At 38.0% G+C, this 20,781-nt stretch overlaps 1 protein-coding gene across 4 annotated transcripts in view; it reads right to left on the bottom strand.

Annotated features, from left to right (window-relative positions):
* Positions 1-686: 686 nt before the first annotated feature.
* The window catches only part of LOC129805841 (E3 ubiquitin-protein ligase Ubr3), a 76,783-nt gene continuing 56,688 nt past the window's right edge, over positions 687-20,781 (bottom strand). For all 4 annotated transcript variants that reach the window (XM_055854045.1, XM_055854043.1, XM_055854042.1 and 1 more), the window contains exons 8-14: positions 12,523-15,409; positions 8,022-8,231; positions 7,711-7,940; positions 7,256-7,639; positions 7,052-7,183; positions 1,964-2,103; positions 687-1,894 (exon numbers count right to left, since the gene is read on the bottom strand). In XM_055854045.1, coding sequence (XP_055710020.1) covers positions 1,777-1,894; positions 1,964-2,103; positions 7,052-7,183; positions 7,256-7,639; positions 7,711-7,940; positions 8,022-8,231; positions 12,523-15,409 — 4,101 coding nt within the window. In that variant the 3' untranslated portion in view covers positions 687-1,776. The remainder of the gene's footprint in view (positions 1,895-1,963; positions 2,104-7,051; positions 7,184-7,255; positions 7,640-7,710; positions 7,941-8,021; positions 8,232-12,522; positions 15,410-20,781) is intronic.

The raw sequence follows: 20,781 nt of genomic DNA, 5'->3' as shown, positions 1-20,781 counted from the left end.
TTGGGTATACAGTGTAGCACAACACGATTTTATTGGAATACTCACTGGACACTGGTTGAATGCACATCTGCATAAGATGGGTATGGTGGACGACCCAATTTGTCGGTGGTGTTCTTCCAGTAGGAAAACTGTAAAACATATCTTGTACGATTGTCCGACTCTGGCACTTTCGAGACAGAAGATATTAGGAAGGAGGGTGATTGATTTGGATGACTTACGGCGTTATCACACTTGCACATTAAAATTTTAATGTGATTCACATTAATTGTCGCTTGTGAGGGTCCAAATATGTTATTTGTGTCTTTGAGTCACTTAATATTTAAGGGTTTTTCTATTTATTGATAAAGAAGTGGACTTGGTCTGCAAAAATAAGTTTAAATTTACCTAAAGCATAAATATTTTTCACATTAAAAAATTAATGAGAAAATCGCATTAATTTTTCGCATTAATGCTATAAATCAATTTATATCAAATTTTGCGGGCCAAGTCTATCTTTTTATCAACAAATAGATCAAATTTTGAATATAAAATGATTCAAACACACAAATTACACATTTGGACTCTCACCAGCGACAATTAATGTGAATCATTAAAATTTTAATGTGCAAGTGTGATAACACAGCTAGATGCTTCCGGGGCTTTCGGGACATCAATCGAAATTTACAAGATAAAAAATAAAACAAGCGTTTTTACGTTTTTCTATCCCTTTAATATTATCGTGATTTTTCTCATAATAATGTATGTAAATGTTTATTAAGGAGATAATACAGCATCTTCTAAAACAACGATAATTATACAATATCTCTTTTTGATAGTTTAATTCTCTCTTTCCATTGTTGGTATATAATTCAAAAAATGTTCACAACAAAATTAGACGTATTGTGATCAAAATTTCTCTTTATCTATCTACTCGTATATTCAATGAATTAATATCCACTTCTTCAATCTTCAATCGATGTTCGACAAAAAAAAACTATGCTCAAAATTATTGATATTTGAGGATTATTATTTATAATTTTGATTCCCTCATTAGCTATTTACATATATTTGATTTTCCACTTTTTTTTCATAGATTACATAGATTATTATATTTACACATAATTTTAATTTTTCTGTGTATGTCAATAAAATTATTAAATGTATTTATATATATTTTTTTAAAGAATTTATCATTAAAGTTTATTTAAATAGTCATTGAAGATTCGTACGAGATGTCGATTACAAATTCGTTCTAAATTTCATTGGCGCTCTAAAAAAGAAAGTCTGAAGAATATTTAGAAGAAAAGAGAATAGGGAGAAAAATATATATATCACAAAAAACAACATTTCGAAAAGTCCTCCCTAAATGAACTCCCCTTTTTTTCATTATAATAAATCGTGGTGAGAAATAATAAGAAAATGACCAAGAGTAAAAATAGAATGGGTTTAATGTCCAAATTGTTATATACTAAATTTCTAATAAATATCACATGATTAGAAATTGTATTAACAAATATCGTTCACCTCGTCGGTTTCTCTGCTACAATCAGCAAAACATTCTCACTTACCAATTATTTCAAAATAATATTCCAATTTTGTTCGAAAATCTTTTTTTTCTTATCGATTTTTTCTTGCCAAAAAGCCAATTTTTGTTTTTCAATCGAATTAGCAAACTTAATTAAATACAAAAAAAAATTAAACGAAATAATTCGCTGAACAAAAAGCTAAACAATTTTTATGTCCACCAACATCCAAGATCTAACACATCTCTCACGCTAAATTTCACTGAAAAATCAATTAGAGGGAGTCTCGATGCCAGACCCAAGTATTCTTTGTGTGGGCAAATCTGTGCGACAGCCATTGGGACTCGAGAAGATTGAAACGATCCTCACTGAGATACAGTGGTTTACCGCGTCTACATAATCAAAGATGGATTGTTAACAAAAATACTGAAAAAAAGAAGAGTATAAACGGAAATTCTTACTTTAGATCACGGTCTTCCTCATCGTAATCATCCAAATAGAGTGATCCCCACAGGCACGCCCTACGTCCTCGAATAACAATAATGTACGTCGATGTTACCACTAAAAAGATTCCAGTACCTCCGCCACAAGTAATTGAATGCTGCAAAAAAAAACATTGATTTTGTTAAATTTATTAGCGAGTGTTGGCTTCCTATTTCTATTTCAATAAATTAGGAGAATATAATGTTGCGGATTTGACCGGAGACCACGACGGCAGGAAGGAAAAACAATTTCCAAGACTCAACAACACTTTATTTTTTTCACTATTTGACATGAAATACTTCACGGAATCTCGTGCGGCTGAAAAGCGCACAGAGGAGGGAATTCGCGCTTCAGAGTATAGAGGGACAGTTGCGCAAGCAGGATAATTGCAGCACTGTTCTCGCTTACTCAACTTACTTCGATGCGAGTATGTGTTGCTCGCATGAAGTATAGGGGTAAACTAAAAATTCACCAATGCACGGCACTCAACCCCTAAAGAACGCCGTACAGCATCCCCTAGGCAGGGCATGCTTCAAAGCAGATTCGCAACAATAAGCATGATTCGCCCATTTTTTCGATCTTTTCTAACTAAACGGTTCTTTCTAATTCTTTTCTTACTGAACGATCTTTTCTAACTAAACCATCGGATAAACTCTATCCCTTAGCAGGAATTGCTCCACCACGGGTGAGGAGACAAATCATCTCCAGTAGAGAGATGCCCAAGGTTCTTTCTGAACCGAAGCATCTTCTCTGTGGTCACAAAAAACCAAGAATAAGGCTGAAGTCTCGCAAGAGCTTTTGCCACTCTGTTAAACCACTTGACAAATCTCCGGAGGAGGCCAGACTTAATCTGTGGAAGGAAGTCTTTCCACCAGACTTTATCGAACTAAAGGAGAGCCTTCCTCCTGGTGGTGACCAAAACTGGACGACGCGGAAGTCTCTCAATCGTTTGAGGAACGGCGTAGCGCGATTGAGAGACAACAGGCGGCGATGGGGCTTCTCGGAATGTGACGTCCTCTGTGACTGTGGGGTAATTCAAACCACCCCACACTTGTGTGTTTGTTCTCTGTCTTCTGCTTCTTGCGGAGTAGGGGACTTGATGTCGGCAATCCCGCTTGCCATTGACGTAGCCCGTTATTGAGCAAGACATGTGTAAATTTTATGCCTCGACACGATTAATAATAATAATAATAATAACTAAACGGTAAAATAGTGGATTGCGCTACACCAAAGGAATCTCTGATCTTGGAAAAAGGATGACGATTTGTACGAACTTTGCCGTCGGAAGCAAGGTTTGCACGGTCTAGGCCCATCATTGCATTTTTTCTGGAATAGATTTTACTCATAATTCAAAATTATTCATTAAAAATTGGACTCTAGCTCCTCAAATCCGCAGAAATCATCACAGCGCTGAAATAACGTCTCTGAAACACTTCTTTCCTTATTTATCTGGATCCCTAATTTTCTAGAAAATAAATATAGAAAAGTCGACTGAATTGTTGTGGATTTTTTAGTGTGATCAAGAGGATAGACGGGTGTAGGTAGAGGTAGAGCCTATTTGAATACGGGTCACGGTCAAAATTCCGAACGCCAAAATCCCAAATCCTCAAAAGTGTCAGAGCTAGTCTGATGATTACACCCGCGCATGCTGGAGACAAAAACTATATCTTTCCGCAAAGGGAATTCCATTCAAGGTAAGACATCTTCTGACTGTAGCCGTTCCGGACTACTGACACTTACACTCAACAAGTATTGACCCTCTTGAGTTGTAGGCTCAACATTCACACTTTGAGCCTTCCCATGACAAACTAACAATCACACATACTCTGATGCAGCTCAGAGAGGCAACTTTGAGATTGCAATAAGAAAGGTTGATAAAGTGAGGAGTGTAACGACACAATTGCTACTTTACCGCTACCAAAGGTGACCAAAGAAGAAGTGGTCCTAAGACACTGGAAAAGTACTTCTCAGAATTGCTCAATTCTTAACAAAGCACAGATGATGATGTACCCATATGCAGAAGCAGAGAAGAACGTAGTTTTTCAGAGCGTGAAGACCTGTATGCGATCAGTCACGGATTACTATATTCCTGGATAGTAGGTAGACATTTTTGTGTCCCATAGTAGGGGAATGTGGTTTCCGATCAGAATGGCATCCTGGAGCGATTTGTGGAGTACTTTGATGAACTTTTCAACGGACAGCTCAATGGTGAGTTGGAGGTCCCAACAACTCAAAGTGTTGATGCCAGACTAGAGCCACCTAGTATGGACAAGGTCAAAAGAGCAATCCGTCGGCTTAAACACAACAGAGCGCCAGGAGTAGACGGAATTGCAGCAGAGCTGTACCAACATGGAGGCGCCCAACTACACCGAGTTGTTCATCAATTAGTGCTTTGTGTATGGGACGAAGAGGTAATGCCAGACGAATGGAAAATTAGCATTATTTGTCCTATACATAAGAAAGGAGATATCACAAACTGTAGCCACTATAGGGGTATTACGTTGTTGAGTACCGCCTATAAGATATTCTCCTCTACTCTGCTTGGTCGAATAGCCCCATTCGCTCAGACCATTATTGGACTATACCAATGTGGTTTCACTCCAGGCAAATCAACAACAGACCAGATCTTTCCCATTCGGCTGTCTATGGAGAAGATGAGAGAGCATGACCAAGCACTTCACCATCTCTTCATCGATTTCAAAGCATCCTACGATAGCATAGTCAGGGTAAAACTGTACGAAGCCATGGGAGAATTCTGCATCCCGAACAAATTGATTAGACTGACTAGGATGACCATGACCAATATGAGGAGCAAAGTAAAGGTGAATGGGTCGCTGTCACGAGAGTTTAGCGTGAACAACGGACTCAGACAGGGGGACGGACTATCGTGCGTCCTCTTTAACCTGGCACTGGAGAAAGCGATCCATGACTCCGGCGTGAGCATGAGGGGGGTCATACTCAATAAGTCCACGCAGCTCCTAGCCTATGCTGAGGATATGGACATCATGACATCAATCACAGAGCCTTACAAGAGGCCTTCATCCAGATTGAGCATGCGACACAAAATCGAGGCTACAGATAAACGAAGGCAAAACAAAGTACATGGTGGTCTTGTCAGCAGCAACTCCGGCAACATCTACACAGAGTATCGGTCAAACAAGGTTCCCGATGGAGGACTATAACTTTGAAGTTGTCAATTTCTTCATGTACCTTCGGTCAACAATCACAGCCGACAACAACATCTCAACAGAAGTCCGCGCACGGCTGCTGAAAGCCAACAAAGCCTATTTTAGTCTATCAAGAGTTTTCCAGTTGAGAAACTTAAGCATAAAGACTAAGCTACTGCTGTATAGTACTATGATCCTGCCAGTCCTCACGTATTCGTCTGAGACGTGGGTCCTCAGCAAACAGAATTGCGAACTCTTAGCCGCGTTTGAGAGGAGGATCATACGACTGATTTTTGGACCCATATTTGAGGAGGGACGATTCCGGAGCCTATACAACCCTGAGGTATATAAGCAAATACGCCTCAATGGGCTCCGGTGGGCTGGTCATCTGGTTCGCAAGGATGAGGACGATCCAGCCTGAAAAGTCTTTAGGGGCGGACTCTACGTTTCGAGGAAACGAGGCCGACCCAGACTCCGATAAACCGACGGCGTGGACCAGGACACCACCTCAATAGGAGTGCGGAATTGGAGAACAGTGGCGCGTAACAGCTCGAGTGGCAACGGGTCCTGAGTCAAGTCAAGATCAGCAATTGGTTGTAGCGCCGGTTAAGTAAGTAAGTAAGAAGTTCATTCCTATTCTCACGTAATGCTCATGGGATTTGGATAATGACCGAAAGTATAAGATCGCGAATACTAACTGCCGAGATAAGTTTCCTCCGGGCGGTTGAGGGAATGACTCGTCGAGATCGAGTGAGGAACGTAGCCGTTCGTGAAGAGCTAAATATTGAAAAGTAATGCAAGGCATTGCGAAAAGGTGTCGACTTCGGGACTCAGTACAAGGTGCCTGAATCAAATTAGGATTTTGCCTTCAAACGGTTCCAGATTGATCCCGAACAGCTTCAAAAGATGATTATGAATAGAGTCGTAGAGATCTAAACTTGGTGCTCTAATCTCGCGACCCCATTAGGGATAAACCTAGTGTCACTGAAGATCATTATGATATTTTCAATCGCTTATTTTTTTGGGGTAGCGGGCTTAGGACATCCAGGTTAGCAGCCCACGCCTGTCAATCCTCGACCACTTCAGGAAGATGCTCTCGGTCAATCCCAAGGCACTCCAAGGCAAGGTCCTGAATTTGATTCAAGCACCTTTAGGGTTTCCAAAATCCCGGAATTTTTTGAATTTCGGGAACCCGGGATTTAAATATTTCACTAATCCCGAATTTCGGGATCCCGGGATCCCGAAAATCCCGAGATCCCGAAAATCCCGGGACCCCGAATATCCCGGGATCCCGAAAATCTCGGACGGGATCCCGGGATCGTAATATTTAGGAATTTCGAGATCTCGAAATCCCGTTTTATCAATGTTTTATCAATCGTTTATCAATCCCGGGATTAATCCCGATCCAAAAAAGGGCTGAAATCGCGGGACTTCGGGATCCCGGGATCCCGTTTTGGAAACCCTAGGCACCTTGTTCTAGGTCTGCCTAGAGGTTGACGCCTCCTCACAATAGCCTTTCTGAAGATCATAGAATCAAAAAAGGTATCGTATTTAACCTCTTCGCAAGTAAAGCATTATATATCATACACAAACTAGACGATTTTGAATAATTCATTTCTCCACATTGATACCCAAATTGCTGCCCGGTAAGGATTTATTATTTAGTTCTTTAATGGTGTGGGAAAAATAGCCTCATAGAGGTAGAATAGAAATACACTTCGTTGCACTTTTCTAACTCATGGAACGTTAGGCAAAATTATTGCAGGACGTTACAAATTGAAAGTTTGACATCGCTTGGATTTTGACAAAAATTTTCCTTCTTTCTCTTTCCTGATTGGAAGCATAGATACTGAGATATTAAAAATACAAACATAAAAATCAAAAATGCTAGATTCTTACCGTAACGGCCTCACAGCAATCCTGTTCCTTGCAACATTGCTGCTTGAGGCAGACAATTGTGCCACATAGAAGGCAAATGGAACTCTCAAGAGGAACTTGGTGGCATTTTTGGCAAGTTTGCTCGTGGTAGTACTGAAAAATTTACAAAATTATTTAAAATCAAATTATTTTAATAAAAAAAAGTGCCCATCAATAACAACTCACTGTGAAGAGTCTCTCATATTCACGCGGCAACTGAAGAAGTCTTGGCTGATACCAAACAGCATGCTGACTAACTACGAGTTCCTGAATGAGATCAAAAGGTGGCTTGATGTCCATAAATTGATCACACCAGAGCCTCGGCAGCGATTTTTCCGTTCCCGGGACAAAGCAAAGTGCCTTGGCGCCATTGAACACTTCCCAATCCATTCCGCTGGTCACCAATTCCAGAAAATAAACCAGTCGTACAAATTCGAGTTGAGGCGAAGCAATTTCCGGTAGTTCTTGATGATACAAATGATGCCTCAGCAGAGCAGCAATTCGCAAAAATGGGAGACACAGACGCTGCAATTGCTGTTCCATTGCTTGCAAATTTACACGACTCGTAGACTATTAAATTTATTAAAAAATAAATAAATAAATATTTCCGCATTGTTCAAAAGTTTAGCGAATATATCTACCGGAACTGTCTCATCGACGACACATTCCCTCCTCAAGTGGCGACATCTATCAGTGTGACTAAGAACAAATGCTAATGCCATTCCTAAATTATCAATTGTACCATCTTCCGGAATTTTCCATCGTTCCAAAATATCATTGCACTCAAATTCCGTGAGTGTCACACAAATCTGCAGTACCACTTGATAGTAGAGCAAATTGAACATTGCCTTCACAATGCAGGTGAAGTAAGCTGAATTTTGCGAAATAAAAAGTGTAATTCAGCAAAAAAAAAGTCCTGAAGATCCAAATCTCTAAAAGAAAAACAACTCACCAAGATCTAAATGCAGTGGAGCTAGAAGAATAAATTTGAGCATAAGGGCACATGGATCAGCCAGAAGGCTAGGAATCAATTCGCGACAGTATACCGGTACCGGAGCTCCACCCGTTGCCGGAATAATACCACATAAACTCGCCCACGAATCCCAAACTGGCCACTCGATCAACACTCTCACGTGTACTGACAGAACATGGAGAAGTGGAACTGCAAATTATGAGAAAAAATAACATATCATGTGTGTTCTAATGACCCAAAGATCAATTAGTTTGTAAATTAATTCTGCGCGTACGTGATTTTAGACCACGCCCCTTTGGGAAATTTTATGAACCAAAATTTATTTATTTTTTTCATTGCCTATTACATACTTAGAGGCTAAAAGTTTGAAGATATTGGTTGCCGAAAGCTCGGGGTCGAATTTCAATTTTTTTTGTCCTTTCTTACCCGACGCTCACCGGTTTCCATACATATTAAATTCCCAACACTTTCTCACTACTTAAGCCGTTTCTCGGATTAATCTGAGAGACGGATTAGTTAAAAACTGATGGAAATGTAATTATTATTATTATTACGTTAAGCCATCTCTCGGCTTAACTCTTTCACGTCATTAGGGTCATATATGACCCGGGGAAAAAACAATTTTTTTTGACTATGTACATTAATTGAAATCTATCGGTTTGTGCACGACATCATAATAGAAGGATGTAAGATTCTTGGCTAATTTTCTCAAGACTCCAGATATTCAGGAAAAGAAAATATTTCAGATCAAAAATCACGAATTTTTAACTTTATGAAATGACTTTTCTTTTTCAAAATTTTTTATATTCATTTATATAGTTTCATTTATATTCATTTATATAGCAAAAAGGTCTTTTTAAACACAAAATAGAATATCCAAAGATTGTATATTGCATATTTTTGATATAATAAACTACTCTCGATTTTCCAGAAAAGCGCGTAGAATTTTCCGGGTCATATACGACCCTATTGTCGGCAAGGGTAAAAGTTTATGACAGTTTTTCGTTCCAACAATGTAGTTGGGACAGTAGGGGCATTGTTTTTCTTCGTGAAATCCAGAAGGAAAATATCTTGCTCCTGGACATTTCATCTTATATCTGATTATCTTACGTTCCCGGCCGGCCGGTCGGGAACGTAACTTAGCCCCCTATATATTCGTGATCAGGAAGTGGCGAAACACATTTTGGCAAAGTTTGGGGCCGATCGGACGACATGAAATTTTGTTAGGATTATAGTAGGTGAGATTATTGAGAATCTCACCTAATACGTAAATTACCGAAATACGGTGATCATTTTACTGTCAATGTGATTCTGCCCTTAAGGTGATCTACACGGTTAAAACTTTTGGACATTGACCAAAATATTGCAACAAATTTTCTTAGGAACAATTTTTTAAGGACAAATTTGTACCTACAAGATACATTTATTTATTCAATTTTTTCTCACAGTTTTGTTTTGAAATATAGTAAGAATTCTGTTGGGGTTTTCTTTGAGAACCGTTTTGATACGGTAGAATATCTACAAATGTGAGTCTATTTCGTTTTATATAAATTTGTTCCTAAAGACATTTTGTTTCCATTGTCAAATTGACAAATTTGTGTCATTTAAAAGGCTTCCCTGTTTCGCCTAACAGCTAAGGCCTATACTTCAGTCGAGATAGATTTCGGTGGCGAAAGTTCATAAGGAACATCAAATGAAAGTCAACAGTGTTTTATACAAACACGTGCATTACAAAATCATATGCGAGTGCTGACAGCAGGAAGGGAAGGGAATCACGAATTAAAAAAAGTGAAACCATAAATATTGTAGCTCGAAAAATGCCACAAAGGACATTGGGCAAAAATGTATGGGAGTTGGTCTATGTGACGACCACAGATGGGACTAGGTGCATTTTATAGGTAATTATGTAAGATGAAAAATTACCGAGAACTAGGGCGATATTCGCCAGGAGTCCTTGTAAAACGCCTTTATCCTTTCAAAAAAATACTACTTTGACATCGAAATACTCTCAACATCAGCTAAAGGGATCTTCATGAAAATCGGTATGGAGTTAATGTATGACATAAGCCATTTATCCATGGATACTGCCCCCTTCCTCGACTCCTCCTTCCAGTGGCTCCCATACAAAACATGGACTATTTTCATTTTAACTTTCCTCTGAGAAGAAGTAGAAAGTTGAAACTTGGTATAGAATCAAAGTTCATGAAACGTTCCTTAACTATGCATATAGACTCCTTCCCCCTCCACCCATTCTTGTGGCCCCCATACAAAATAATGAGTTTTTTCACTACTACGCCTCTGTGAAAAGAAGTAAAAATCAGAAACTTAGCATAGGATCAAGGGCAATGGAAGGCTCTTTAACCGTGTTTATATTAGTTTCCCCCCGCCGCTCCTTCCAACAGTCCCCATACAAAATGAGGACTTTTTACACTATAACTCCTCTCTGAGAAAAGGTAGAAAGCTAAAACTGGGCATGGGAACAATTTTCATGAAAGGCTATTCAGTCATAAAAAAATCTGATTACGATTTCAAAAGAAAACAAATAAATAAATCCTAGTTAGAAAAATAAGTTAAAATATGTAATGATTCTACTGAAATCGATGAATACAAAGAGGCCATATGTCTCAACACATTAAAAGAATCATACATACGTACTACAAGATCATTAAAATCGGTTGAATAATTTCGAAACTTAACACATTTCTTTTTAATTGCGAACTTTAATAACCTGGAGTGCCCCTTTGCGGTCGACTTGTGAACTTATATATACCGTAATTTTGTAGGATTTTTCGAGATCTTTCGATTGAGTATTCATTGATTAAATTCGGTTGATAAATCTCTGAGATATAACGTTTAAAATTTTGTCTTTGACCCATCATGGTTCAATATCCTCCTACGCAACTTGTGAATTGTAAAGACATATGTTTTTAGGTCCATTTCGAGAATACGCAGTCATTTAATGTATTTTATGTTACAATCTATCCTTTCCATTCAAAAAAGACAGTATAAACGCGCACATTTCAGATAAGAGATTTTTTTCTTCTACGGAAATAATTTTTTTGCTCTAGAACTTTTTCCCACAGTTTAGAACTTTGGTCCCGAAACAAAAGTTGTTAGGGGAAAGTGGTCTGCCTTTGAATGCGGCAGCCTTTGAATATTGTAATTTTTTCATTTTTTTTAAAGCATAAATTCTTTTCTATTAACTATTAGATAGCTATTCATAATCCTCACAAGTCATAAAAAAATGTAGACCCTAGCTCTTATTTTCTAGGTGCTAGGGCAAAAAAACCAAACTGAGCTCTAAACTGTAATTTTGATGTTCCACAATTCATGTGTTTTTTCATAATCAAAATAATTTTTCGAGCAAATCTTCTATTGTGAATCATAAAAGGTTATTCTTGGATGGTATTTCTCCAAATACATTTTGATTCAGATGAGACAATTTTTGTGGGTGATAAAAGTTTGCAAATATTGCTCTGCGGCAGCCTTTGAATCTTAATTATGTGTGCCTTTCAATCCTCTTTTTCCATACATTGAAACATCTGACAGCTTCCTGTCCGGGAGCAGAATAGAACTCCTACTTTTGGTCTGACGAATATCATACAAATACTTATAACATGCTATCTTGCTCCGGCCGGGATGTTTCAAACTGACATTTGTTAACTTCAATGGCGTTTTATTACAAATTTTCAAGTGAAAAACAGTGCTTCAGAAAAATGTAAAAAATGTTGTTGTATAATGGCTTTTGACTACAGTGATTGTTTTATTGAGTACATTAGGGTTCATGCTAATCAATTATGGGCCACTTAATGCTACAGCCCTAATATTCTCAGTGAAAAATTAAGACTCAAAGGCTGCCCAACCACATTCAAAGGCAGACCATGCAGGCTGCCTTTGAATATATCGACATCACATTTTCAAGTTTCTCACCAGGAAAACCTGAGGACTTGCGAGTCCTGAATGGGGTAAGCATAGAAGCTCAATGAACAAGAGAATTTTTTGGTGTAGTGCAAAGTAAAACTCATGTTGTAGTTTACTCTGAAAAAAATCTCAAATTTTGAACATCATTTTACGTTCAAAGGCAGACCACTTTCCCCTACCTATACCATGGCCTATTGAACGATATAGGTCTCATTGGTGGTTGCATCATAGACCACTTTTGCACATTGTCCTTTGACGTCCTCTCCTCGCTTCGATGCTGGCTTTCGGAACAAATTTGTTACTAATATTGGGTGTCTTTTTGTTACTCCTAGAAGGTACAAATTTGTTCCAAAAATTTTCGGTGTCCATGGACGAGCTAATTTTTGGAACAATTAATGTGCCGAATTTTTTTTACCATGTAATTGGTTCAAAGCATTTGTGAATTAATTCTGAAAAATCTTAAACCTAGTTTTAATCCTTAACCTTTTTACTGTGGGCGTGACTACAGGCCACGCCCAGAAAAAAGGAATAACTGCTTATATTTTTGTGTTTCACTCACCTATGCAGTCTCTCTTGGGCTTGTACCTCACAGACTCATCCGAGCACAGAGATCCTCCCCGTTGAATGATCTCAGCCTCGAGATTTGTCCTAGCGATTGAGGTGACAAAGAGTATAAGTCTCTGAGGTGTTGGTAGGACTCTTTTAGCCTTGCGTTGAGTACTATTAGTCATATCCTCCATGGCGCGTCCCATGGCTTCGGACAACTTTGTGGATGTCTTGGGACGTTCGTTCTCCATGATGAGAGTGGTGAGTTCGGTGACTAGAGTGGCATAGGGGGGTGCTGGTACGCGAACAATAGGCGTAGGACGGTCCAATTGTGGACTGAGCGGCAAAACAGAATTTGATAGCTGCCGACAAACCGGACAGAGAAATTCTCCACGTTCCACATTGAGATTCTGAGGACGCTGGGAGGAGAACAATGATGACAAATAGGCATCGTGACATGTGAGATGTACATGATGTCCACACGATTGTACATGTACACCACCCTCCCAGGCCAGATTATTGGATAAATACCAAAAAATCTCGCCAAATTTCCACGTAAGAATCTCTGTGCGTCTATTGAATTCATTTGCCATCCTCACATTTCTTCCCGGACGATTTTTCTCCTGATCACTCAATGGCAATGCATGGCGTTCAGGTGTCTTTCGACGATGCCCAACAACACTACTAGACTCCACCAAAACCACCAATCCAATAGGATCAGATTCTGTACTTGGACTCGTACGATTGCAAATTATACAAACATATTCCTTCTCCCTAGCCTGTTCTAGCTCTTCATCCTCCTCACAGCAATCCATTGCTTCAGCTGCCATTGCCATAAATTGCTTTTGTTTATTGGCAAATTCCTGCATTAACTTCTGCTGACGCTCCTTAGCACGCTTACTGCGTTCCTCTTTTTCCCTTACCTCCCTGGCTCTCTGTTCAGCCTGACGTTCTCTTTGGTTTGGCCACAACTTCCTCCTGATCTCATTGATATTCACCGCACAAGCCTCATCCATACGGGCAATCTTTCTCAGTAGATTCCCAATAAAATGTGGCCCATCTCCAATTCGAGAATCCCGTGTGGAACTTGTGGAACTTGAATTTGTGGAACTTGTGGAAATTGTGGAACTTGTGGAACCTGATGCCATGGGAATTCCTGCAGATGTTGAGGGTAAATTGTGACTAGATGGTCCAGCAGTAGCTTCAATTCCTCCCTCACTACTACTCTCTGGTGTTTCTTCCAGTGAAAAACTATCCAGTGTTCCACTGAGTTGTGAATGGAGTTTGAGTAGGAGGGATATGATACTCTCTTCAATGAGAATTGTATCTGAATCTGACGAATTCATCCCTTCAACTTGACGTTTCTTGTTGGCCAGACGTCGAGGATTGGTGGAATTCGTAGCTACAACATCGAGAGTTCGACTTGGTACAGCTACTGGCTGAACACGCTGAAAAGGCAATATCATTCCCGTTCCATTGCTATTTGTTGGTGAGAACATCTCACTGGTACTCCGACTGGATGCTCCAGCTGCCAATGCAAAATCTCTTCTAATAGCCACTTCCATACGACTTTCCGGGATTGTCGATGATGGCAGAGCCAATCTTATTGGATACTCAGTGATAGCCTGCATTGATTCAGCCAATGGTAGTGGAGGCAGTGAATGTGTACTTGATGTATCATCGAGCATATTCATATCCGGACGTACAATTGACAAATCCTGAGGTACAGCAACTTCTCGATTTGACGGTATAATAACCACAGATGTATTGGAATAATCCATCTCATTGCCACTCACTAGCATTGGCAATGGATCACTCTCCGATACATCCCAATCCAGATCACTGTCAAATGTCGTTGTGTTGTAGTTAGCTGGTGATACTTGAGGTTCTGGCGGTGTTAGGGACACTCTTGTCACAAAATGCCTCAAATTTTCACTCAAACAATCTCCCGGATAGCAATTTAGTAACTCTGGCGGATCTCTTGGACTCCTCGAGGCACCACTACCACTATAACTTCTACCACATTCCAATGTTGAACTACTCCTTTTAGCCCATTTTTCCTCATTACTCACAGCAATTTCCAGCAGAAAAACCGCCAGAGCAATTAAATTCTCCGAGACATTGTGCGAATGGACAGCTCGATGAAAGATACTCAAAATTGTCGAATGAAATACCCTCGATGTCAACAGTGAACTTGGATCACTGTAAGCCTCTCCAACGGCACTGGGAAGTCGAAAAGGTGGCCAGAGATTGCCACTTCTGGGCATCTTTCCCTCTCCCTTCACATAATTACTGAACCTATCCATGGAATTTTGAAAATCTCTCCTATGAACAGCCCTCAGTAGAACATGCAGTGGATCATAGAAAACTTCCCAAACTTCCGGAACTGGAATAAATAATCCCTGTTCAAGATTTTCCGAACCCACTGGTGGTGGTCGATACACAGATAATTCCTTCAAAAAATTCTCAAAATTTCTCGTGTGCGCATTACCCGAACGTTCAGGCATCAACTCCAACAATTGACTGTGCGTCCTATCTCCAGTGGCTAAGAGAGCACTTATCTCAATTTTACACTGTGTCGGCTCATCATTGCCCAAATTCGTGCGAGATGTCACCAAAGTAGCTATAAAAGTCAACAATCCCTCCAACATGGAATCCTGCTCAATTTCCTGCGGAGACGTCAGTGGTCCCATGCCCAACCATTCACTAACACCAAACACCTCAATGGCCGTCGTGAGGAAAGTTTGAGCTGGCAAGTGTGTGGCACACAGCTGCAGAAAGAATAGATCCATGTCCACCATTGAATTGCAGAAATTGGCCTGGATGTACGTCATTGCCTGGCCTTTGATCTGCAATCCATTGCGCACCCAAATGCTCGACAGGATCTCATAGAAGAGACTCTGTAAGAATAATTTAAAAAAAAAAATTGTAAAATTATAAAAAATACAAGGTTTGTCATTTTAACAAATAAAGAGATGACAAAGCGTTCCAGCTTTGCCCAAATGCTCGAACTCACGAGCAAAAAATCGGTACTTAACCTACTCATTACCGATAAAGACCGATGCAGCCGGGTTCGAAGTTTCAATACCTCTCCTTGACCTTTGACCTTCAATAATTCAAAATTGCGAATTTTCCGGTAATAGGTATTTTTGGGCGAAATGCTCGCCTGGACTAGCTCTAAAATATATCCAAAAATCACTGAAAAAGCTTGGGCTAATTTTGAGAAAAACCGAAAAAAATGTTTTTAGGGAAGGGGAGGGGAATAGGGGTAAAAAGGGGAAAACGTCTAGAGATATTGCTTTATTATTGGGGTTCATCGAAGACCGGAAATTTTCATTGAAAATTTGAGAAAAAGTTTTGCCAATTTTTGAAACAACATCCTTATGACAAACTTTCAACAAAGATCCATTTGGCCCTTTCACAGTCTTTTCTTTTAGAAATTGAGATTTCTAAATTCTTTAACTAAAGCCTTAAAGAGTCTTCTATTTTATAATAAAGTTGGCAATATATAAATAAAACACATCAAACCGCGCTATCTTCAGATGACTCATGACCATGTCACATATAAGATTAATATTAAGACTAATACAACTTTCTAAACTGCGAGAATGGCAAAAAAAGATAGCAAGTGTTTTATCATGACTCTCTCTCGCGTTTCGCTCGAAAACTGACCGAATCACAGTTGGCACGGAAATGGCATGGAAAATTGCTCGAATTGCCTGTAATACGATTCAGAAACTTCAGAAAGCAATTAATATGAACAGTAATATCTTACTCATCGTATTACTCCACTAGAGTGTATTCTTTCTAACACACGTGATATTCCATATGAAATTTTGCATACTATATACCTCTCTCTCCGACTTTTCTTAATATTAATATTAATCTTATATGTGACACCACGGTCAAGCTTTAAAAAACTCAAAAATTTTTCAGAAAATTTGAAGTCTTGGGCTAGCTATTAAAGCGCGCTTTCGCTATCTTTTATTTAAATTAATAAGTAAAATGTCGGGTTTTCACACGACTAGGGTGGGGCTATCTAGACCTAGACTCTCCGTGAGGACACAGACATTAGGCTACAGCAGAATGAGAAGTATTTGCACAGTCTTTGCACAGTCTCTTTCTTACCGCTCCTTTTTTCTTCATTTTCTACACGTTCTACTAATATTAATTTACTATTAAAATATTCTTGGATTTATAAGGACAAAAATTGGTGATTGGAATTTCTTTTTTGTTCTTCCGAACTCAGTAACGACAATACGAGCCACTTATGTGGCGCCGCCGTTGCTTGGCCCATCTGTCTCGCTTGCCCTGTCCCCGCCTTCCCATAAGTGAGATTGTACGTGTTTTTTGTTACATAAAGTATTACTGAATTATTGAATATTTTATTGAATTGTATTGATTAATATGTAACATGCTTTGTACAATATTTTTCGGCATATTCGGTCTGTGAACCAAGGTTTCTGCCGTTTACTTGGGGAGACCGGTTGTGAGGTCGGTCGGCAGCCGCATTTGAGATATGATGTTGGAAATAAATATTATTATTATTATTATTTTGGTAAAAGCGATGATTAAAAGAATCCAAATTTGTGCAGTAAAAAGGCAAATTTGACCAGAAAAAATAGTTTTTGTCGTAAAATAGCGGACACAGCCTTGTAAGAGAAGTTAGGACCAATTGATGCAATCTAGGTATGCGTAGCAGTCTTAAATTCTTCCAATCGCCCCGAACTGTCAATAAACTTTTTGGGGCGTGGCTTATTTATTTATGAGTTATGGGATTTAAAATCCCTTGTTTATTTCAATCCTGTTATTTTAGAATCTTGCTCTGGAATGTCAAAATATCCCCTTATTAAAAAGCAAATATTAAATTTAGTCTGCCATTTCAATTTCACGAGTTTCAGGATGCAATTTTTGGTTTTCTTCGTATAACTCGATCCAATTTTTCGGGTTTTTTGATACAAATTTTGGGTTTTACGGGTTTCCCAGATTTCGCCATACAATTTTTCAGGTTTTTATGTAATTTTTTAGTTTCACGAGTTTCGGGGTTAAATTTTTGGGTTTTTTTATATTTCTCGACTTATTTTTCGAGTTTCTTAATACAAATATTGGATTTCACGAATTTCGCGATGCAATTTTTTCAATTTTACGAGTTTCAAGATGCAATTTTTGGGTTTCTCTGATTTCACAATATAATTTTTCGGGTTTTGCGATGCAATTTTTTGGTTATACGGGTTTCAACGATGCAAATATTGGGTTTCTAGGGTTTCGAGATGCACTTTTGGGTTTTACGGATTTCATGATGCGATTCTTGGGTTTTTCGGATTTTGCAATAGTATTTTTCGTGTTTCACTATTCATTTTTTCACAAGTTGCGGGATGCAATTTTAGAGTTTTTTGTATTTTGCGCCATACAATTTTTCAGGTTTCGCAACGCAATTTTTCGGTTATACGGGTAGCATGATGCAATTCTTGAATTTCGCGACACCATTTTCTGAGATTCGCAATACTGTTTTTCGGTTTTACAGGTTTCTAGATAGGAATTTTGCGTTTTTTGGGTTTCGAGTTGCAATTTCAGGGTTTTTCGGGTTTCACCGGTTTCACGAAGCAAATTTGAATTTCTCGGGTATCGTGATCTCCTTCTTGGCAATTGACAAGAATTTCAAAATATGAATCACCCAAATATGAAATAACAAATATGAAATGAGTTCTGATTTTTATTTACATAATTACTAAATTAATTGTAATTTCCAAGTAAGACAAAACTAATTAGGGTAAGTGTGCCAAATTCCGGCCAGCTTGCAATTTCGGCCACATTTTTTGTTCCTCGAATTTCCATGAACTTTTAGATTTTACGTACTCTAGAGATTATACAATGCACAAGAATAACAAAAATGTAGCTTCGACAAAAGAGATGACGTGAAAAAGATATTGGAAGAATTCCCGAAGGGCAAGGAACTATGAGAATGAAGGTGGCCGAAATAGGGCACCAAAGCTATGTCTATATTTTTATTCATTTTAAAATGTATTAAGAATGATTTTAGAGTATATCAAGACGGTAAACTCTTTACGAGGTTCCAAGCAACACTCTTTAAAAAGAAAGAATAAAAAAATCAATTTGTATTTAAAATATTACATTTCAAATTTGAGACTTCGACGCTTGCATGGAACTATGCCGAAATTTGGCACACTTACCCTAAATCATTTTTCTTTATAGCTTACTTAAAAAGCCTAAAGGTCTCTACACACTAGGAGAAATTTCTTTAAAAAATGCCTTTTTAAATAAAATTTCCCCTATCTTTGTAGGCAGAAACGTCAGATTTAAAAAAAAGGCAATTTTTTGACGAAAATTGCTTCTAGTGTGTAGACAACATAAAACTTAATTTCAGCAACAATACAATCTTTATTTATAATTCATAATAATTATAAAATAATCTTAAAAAATATAACGCCTACATCACCATATTTAGTTATGTTTCCTTACAAAGTTCAAGATAAGAATTTTTATATTCTCATACGTTGATCTTATCAAAAGTGTCTGCTTCAAAGTATAACACAGCAGCTTTAATCTTAATATGGGCCAATGGAACCTACCACAAATTTATTCAAATGTTCATTGTATTAAATCAAATGCGATGATAAGAGTTATTTGTTTATCTGAACCATGTTTTGTGGATACAACGTCATTTCTGTATAATTTTATCGTGCATTGGAACCCTAGTTTTATGTGACGCTGTTTTAAATTATCCGTTCGTGTATTGATTGCTCTGTGGATTATTATCAATTAATAATTGCCTTTTCCATGTGTTTTTGTAGTTCATTTTCCTCTCATTCATTATACCCCTATTTTTGTGAATAACGCACACACTCATCCAGACAATTTAACTACACCAGTACAAATCTGCTTAATTTTAAACTAAACTATCCATGTGATTGTGTTGTACGCTTTGATTAGAATCAAGTGTTTTTGTATATAGAAGAAAATCGAGCCCTTACAGTACCGTAACTGTTTCTAAAACCAAATTTTTACAAGAAGTAGATATGATTTCCAGATTAAGCTCCACCCAAAAATAATTTAAATCGCGCCTTTTTAAAGGATTAACGTTTTTGGACAGTTGATATTTTTTTTAATTTTATAGGGGAGACTGGGGCAAAAAGTCACAAATCGAAAAATTCAAAATTCAATATCTTCCAAGGTAAAAAAGATAGCGGCTCAAATTTTTTTCTATAGATAGCCTTCATAGACCTTCTTTAATGTCGTAAGTTTCCTCGAATTCAAACAAGGAATTTGGAAAATAAAAAATATCGAAATTTTTAGCCCTATTTTTGAAATATTTTCCTTGCAGAAGATAACAATTATTACCTACTTATTTTCCAAAATTAATGCAATGGTGAATATTTTCTAAATAATTTGGATTCTTTGAATACGAATCCGTTATCTATTTTAGAATTTCACAAAAGTTCTTTTCTCCGGAAATCCTTTTATTAAAAATGGCCACTTGGGGTAAAAAGTAACAAAAGGTATAGAGCAAAAAGTAACAAAAAAGCGATGAAATTTCAAATGTCTCACGGCGAAAAGAAACGTCATTACCATGTCTCGCCGCTTGTTGTTTGCATTGGTCAAACAATTTGCAGTCTTTTGTGTGTTTTTTTCTAAAATAGCTTGAAAAGCGCTTTTCTCGTTTTCTCATTTTTTTCGCAAAGAAAACGGTATTTTACAAAGGTGTAGATGAATAAATTTTCTGTGAAAATATATAATCTTGGTATTTTTTCAAATTTACAGAAGCCCGTAATAAAGCGAATTAAAAGATGGTAATACCCCATGACTGGTACTATTTGCCCCAGCATTTTTGAGAATGGTCACAAACACCACAAGGAACAAGACCATGCATTATTATTCTTTCTTATACGGGATGAGGTTGTCAGTCCCATACCCGTGGAATCAAGTGCAATGAAGCTCACTGGATGCAATCCGAACACCTTTAACGCCAAAAAAATTCCTGGTGACCTAAAGGGGATTCGAACCCGGAACACTTGCATCATAGAGCGAGTGCTCTATGAATAGTTACAAAATTACCTTTTAGAAATCGGCTCGATAAACGTATTTCCTTACAAAATAGAGAAATATTAATTTCACAAAGTTGTAGAGCAGTAAATTTCCTATAAAACTGTGCTAATTAGAAATTTTTGAAGCGATCGAGTAGCTTGTAAAAAAAAAATAAAATATCCGTTTTGTGACTTTTTACCCCAGTCTCCCCTAGTATTTTGATCAATTT

This window comes from Phlebotomus papatasi, chromosome 3 (genome assembly GCF_024763615.1).
Source record: "Phlebotomus papatasi isolate M1 chromosome 3, Ppap_2.1, whole genome shotgun sequence".
In the NCBI taxonomy this organism is placed as follows: domain Eukaryota; kingdom Metazoa; phylum Arthropoda; class Insecta; order Diptera; family Psychodidae; genus Phlebotomus; species Phlebotomus papatasi.
The sequence above is the reverse complement of the archived record's forward strand: the minus strand, read 5'-3'. Positions and strand labels throughout refer to the sequence as shown.